The following is a 4,682-nucleotide window of genomic DNA, read 5'->3' as shown; positions in this document are numbered from 1 at the left end:
CATGGTTACACTAATTATGTTAAAACATGTTGAAGCAAATCAAGCATTGTTTGCAGTGATATTGTAGCCATGTTGGTCCCAGGATATTAGAGAGACAAGGTGGATTAGGTAATAATCTTTTTTTGGACCAACTTCTGTTGATGAGAGAGAGAGGCTTTCAAGCTTACACAGCTCTGCTTCAGGTCTGGGAAATGATCCTGAAAAAAAATCTTTCTTGAACCCCCTCTTCTCGCCTGCAAACAACTCTCCAGCATCAATAGCCCCTTGAAATATGTGTTAACTACTATGCTAAACAATCTGTTCTATCTTAGGCCTGGTCTACACTAGGCGTTTATGTCGAAGTTAGCGCCATTACATCGAATTAACCCTGCACCCGTCCACACTGCGATGCTATTTAGTTCGACATAGAGGTCTCTTTAATTCGACTTCTGTACTCCTCCCCGACGAGGGGAGTAGCGCTAAATTCGACATGGCCATGTCGAATTAGGCTAGGTGTGGATGGAAATCGACGCTAATAGCTCCGGGAGCTATCCCACAGTGCACCACTCTGTTGACGCTCTGGACAGCAGTATGAGCTCGGATGCTCTGACCAGCCACACAGGAAAAGCCCCGGGAAAATTTGAATTTGAATTCCTTTTCCTGTCTGGCCAGTTTGAATCTCATTTCCTGTCTGGACATCGTGGCGATCACAGCAGCACTGGCAACGATGCAGAGCTCTCCAGCAGTGATGGCCGTGCAGTCTGTGAATAGAAAGAGGGCCCCAGCATGGACTGATCGGGAAGTCTTGGATCTCATCGCTGTGTGGGGCGATGAGTCCGTGCTTTCTGAGCTGCGCTCCAAGAAACGGAATGCAAAGATCTATGAGAAGATCTCAAAAGACATGTCAGAGAGAGGATACAGCCGGGATGCAACGCAGTGCCGTGTGAAAATCAAGGAGCTGAGACAAGGCTACCAGAAGACCAAAGAGGCAAACGGACGCTCCGGATCCCATCCCCAGACATCCCGTTTCTACGAGGCACTGCATTCCATCCTCGGTGCGGCCGCCACCACTACCCCACCACTGACCGTGGACTCTGAGGATGGGATATTGTCCACGGCTGGTTCCTCGGACATGTTAGCGGACGGGGAAGATGAGGAAGGAGATGAGGAGGGCGAGGCAGTCGGCAGCGCTCACAACACTGATTTCCCCGACAGCCAGGATCTTTTCATCACCCTTACAGAGATCCCCTACGAAGCGTTCCCAGCTTCGTACACAGACACAGAATCTGGGGAAGGATCAGCCAGTAAGTGTTGTAAACATCTAAACATTTATTTTTAACAGAACAGGAATATTAACAATTAAAAGAATGGGTTGTTCATGATTACTTTGCCCTAGGCACTTAACCGTTCAGTCATGGGCAGTGCAAGTTTTGAAAAAAAATCTAGCAATGTCCGGTTATCCGTGATTGTCCTGCCCAAGCCGCTCTACTGTTTATTCCCTGCTACTGCAGCTACAGTAAAATGCGGTCTATATGTGCAGGGATAGAGCAGTAATCCTCCCGGGACATCTCGATGAAGCTCTCCTGGCGGTAATTGGAAAGCCGTTGCATGAGGTTCCTGGGGAGAGCGGCCTTATTGGGTCCTCCGAAGTACGACACGTTGCCGCGCCACGAGACTATCAAGTACTCGGGAATCATTGCTCTGCACAGCAGGGCGGCATACGGCCCTGGTCTTTGGAGGCTTTCCCGGAGCATTCTCTCTCTCTCGCTGTCAGAGATCCTCATCAGGGTGATGTCGCCCATGGTGACCTGCTTTGAATTAGGTAGGGGAATGTTAGTGTTGGGACTGCTTGCTCGTTCCTTTACAGAACTGTAACAGCTGGTTTGCAGCCACGCGGTGGAGGCGGGAGAGGGGCTGCCGAAAGGGATCATTCCTGGGGACAGCCGCGAGGGGGTGGGACAGGGGCAGCGTTCCCGCTTGCCGGATTGCTGGCAGCAGGGACTGACATTGCTTTAAATGTGAAATGAGGCCAGTGGTAATATAAAAGTTTTAAACTGCCACAAGTCTACGGCTTACCATGTCTGCCTGCAACAGAAATTCCGTTGTGCTGCCCCGCTTCTCAAATGTGCTGTGGAAGACCCCAGGCACTGAATGCGAAGGCCGAGAATTCGACCTTGTGCTGAGTGCGCATGTGATAGGTGCTGTGCATGGTCTTGTTCACAGAGAAAGACTATGTTCTTTGTTCACAACTACATTTATCTTTCTGAGGAATTCACTCCCTTTTTCCCATTCCCACAGCCACATCTGCGACTGTCTCACAACCTAGCCTGGCATCACACTCCCAGAGGCTAGCGAAGATTAGGCATAGGAAGAAGAGGACACGGGAGGACATGTTCTCTGAACTTATGGCCTGTTCCCAAGCCCAGGCAGCACAGCAGACCCAGTGGCGGGAGAAATTGACCCAAATGCAGCAAGCAAACATGGATCGGGAGGAGAGGTGGCGGCAGGAAGACCAGCAGGCGACTCAAACGCTGCTTGGACTACTGAGGGAGCAAACAGACACGCTCCGGCGCCTTGTGGATGTTCTGCAGGAACGGAGGCAGGAGGACAGAGCCCCGCTGCAGTCCATCTCTAACCGCCCTCCCCCGCCACCAAGTCCCATACCCACCTCACCCAAAGTGCAAAGAAGGAGAGGCAGCAGAGTCCCTGCTAACTCTCACTCCACCCCTGCAGAGAGCTCTAGTAGCAGAAGGCTCTCATTCCCCAAAACTTGAAAAGTTCTTTCCTTCCCGCCTGACACAAGCCCCCGTCCAAGTTTCACCTCCCAGTTCCATGTGTAGTTGATAATAAAAAATACGTTCATGTTAAGTACTGTTTCGATGATGTTCTTTTGGAGGAGGAGGGGAAAGGGGGTTGGTAATTGGATAGGACAGTCGCCTTTGGCAGGGTACATAGGCGGGGGCAGGCACAGCAGCAGGGCACATACACAGTGCAGTGATGCAGTGACTAGTTACTCTGGTTAGTCTGGGAGGTTGTTTTCATGTTATGTGGTGGGGGGTGGGTTGCTCTGTGACTTTGTGGCGGGGGAGGGCAGTTACAGATCTTAAGCGGCGGTCCTTATGCAGGATCACAGAGCCACGCAGCAGGGGATCTGTAACCGTCCTCCCCCTGCCACAAAGTCACATAGCCCCCCCATACACACAGTCCCGATCAGGAGGGGTGACAGGCTCCGTTGAAACAACCATCCCACCGCAGCGGAGCCCGTCAATCCTTGAGTTTAGAAGCTTCATTCGCGTCACTACACTACACCCTCTCCGCACCACAGTCTGCGTCCCAGTTTTAAAAAATTCCCACGAAAACAGTATTAAAGAAAACGGTGTGCATTAACAAAGTAGAACTATTTTTATTTCGAAACGTGTGTTGGAAGGGGGTGAAGGGGGTATGTAACTGGGTAGGATAGTCAACATTAACTGGGTAAAGAAACGGGGGCAGGTTCAGCTTCTCTGTACACAAACTTAAAAGTCACAGGTTACCCTGCTCACTCAGGAACTTTGCTTTCAAAGCCTCCCGGATGCACAGCGCTTCCCGCTGTGCTCTTCTAATCGCACGGCTGTCTGGCTGTGCGTAATCAGCAGCCAGGCTATTTTCCTCAACCTCCCACCCCGCCATAAAGGTCTCCCCCTTGCTCTCACAGAGATTGTGGAGCACACAGCAAGCTGCAATAACAATGGGGATATTGGTTTCGCTGAGATCAGAGCGAGTCAGTAAGCTTCTCCATCTCCCCTTGAGACGGCCAAAAGCACACTCCACCACCATTCTGCACTTGCTCAGCCGGTAGTTGAAGAGTTCTTTTTCAGTGTCCAGGGCGCCAGTATAGGGCTTCATGAGCCAGGGCATTAGCGGGTAGGCTGGGTCCCCGAGGATGACTATAGGCATCTCCACATCCCCAACAGTTATTTTGTGGTCCGGGAAGTAAATACCTTGTTGCAGCCGTCTAAACAGACCAGAGTTCCTGAAAACACGAGCGTCATGAACCTTGCCCGGCCATCCCACGTAGATGTTGGTAAAACGTCCCCTGTGGTCCACCAGTGCTTGCAGCACCATGGAAAAATAGCCCTTTCGGTTAATGTACTGGGTGGCCTGGTGGTCCGGTGCCAGGATAGGTATGTGAGTTCCATCTATGGCCCCACCGCAGTTTGGGAATCCCATCGCTGCGAAGCCATCTATGATCACCTGCACGTTTCCCAGGGTCACTACCTTTGGCAGCAGTACATCAATGATTGCCTTCGCTACTTGCATCACAACAACCCCCACGGTAGATTTGCCCACCCCAAACTGGTTCGCGACTGACCGGTAGCTGTCTGGCGTTGCAAGCTTCCAGAGGGCTATGGCCACTCGCTTCTGTACACTCAGTGCAGCTCGCAACCGGGTGTCATTGCGCTTCAGGGCAGGGGACAGCAACTCACAAAGTTCCAGGAAAGTTCCCTTCCGCATGCGAAAGTTTCGCAGCCACTGGGATTCATCCCAGACCTGCAGCACTATGCGGTCCCACCACTCAGTGCTTGTTTCCCGTGCCCAGAATCGCCGTTCCACGGCATCAACATGACCCATTGCCATCGTGATGTCCTCGGCGCTGGGTCCCCTGCTTTCTGAGAGGTCTGTGCTACTCTCAGACTTCAGGACATCACCGCGGTGCCGTAGCC

At 51.9% G+C, this 4,682-nt stretch overlaps 1 protein-coding gene across 1 annotated transcript; it reads left to right on the top strand.

The window, feature by feature from the left end:
* Positions 1-1,361: 1,361 nt before the first annotated feature.
* LOC128837218 (uncharacterized) lies at positions 1,362-2,841 on the top strand. The gene is made up of 2 exons (XM_054028616.1): positions 1,362-1,801; positions 2,278-2,841. Exons 1-2 carry the CDS (start codon positions 1,588-1,590, stop codon positions 2,751-2,753), a joined length of 690 nt encoding a protein of 229 aa, XP_053884591.1. The 5' UTR covers positions 1,362-1,587; the 3' UTR covers positions 2,754-2,841.
* The last annotated feature ends 1,841 nt before the right edge of the window (positions 2,842-4,682 follow it).

Source organism: Malaclemys terrapin, chromosome 1, assembly GCF_027887155.1.
Source record: "Malaclemys terrapin pileata isolate rMalTer1 chromosome 1, rMalTer1.hap1, whole genome shotgun sequence".
Lineage (NCBI taxonomy): Eukaryota > Metazoa > Chordata > Testudines > Emydidae > Malaclemys > Malaclemys terrapin.
Note: the sequence above shows the minus strand (reverse complement) of the source record. Positions and strands in the feature narration are given on the sequence as shown.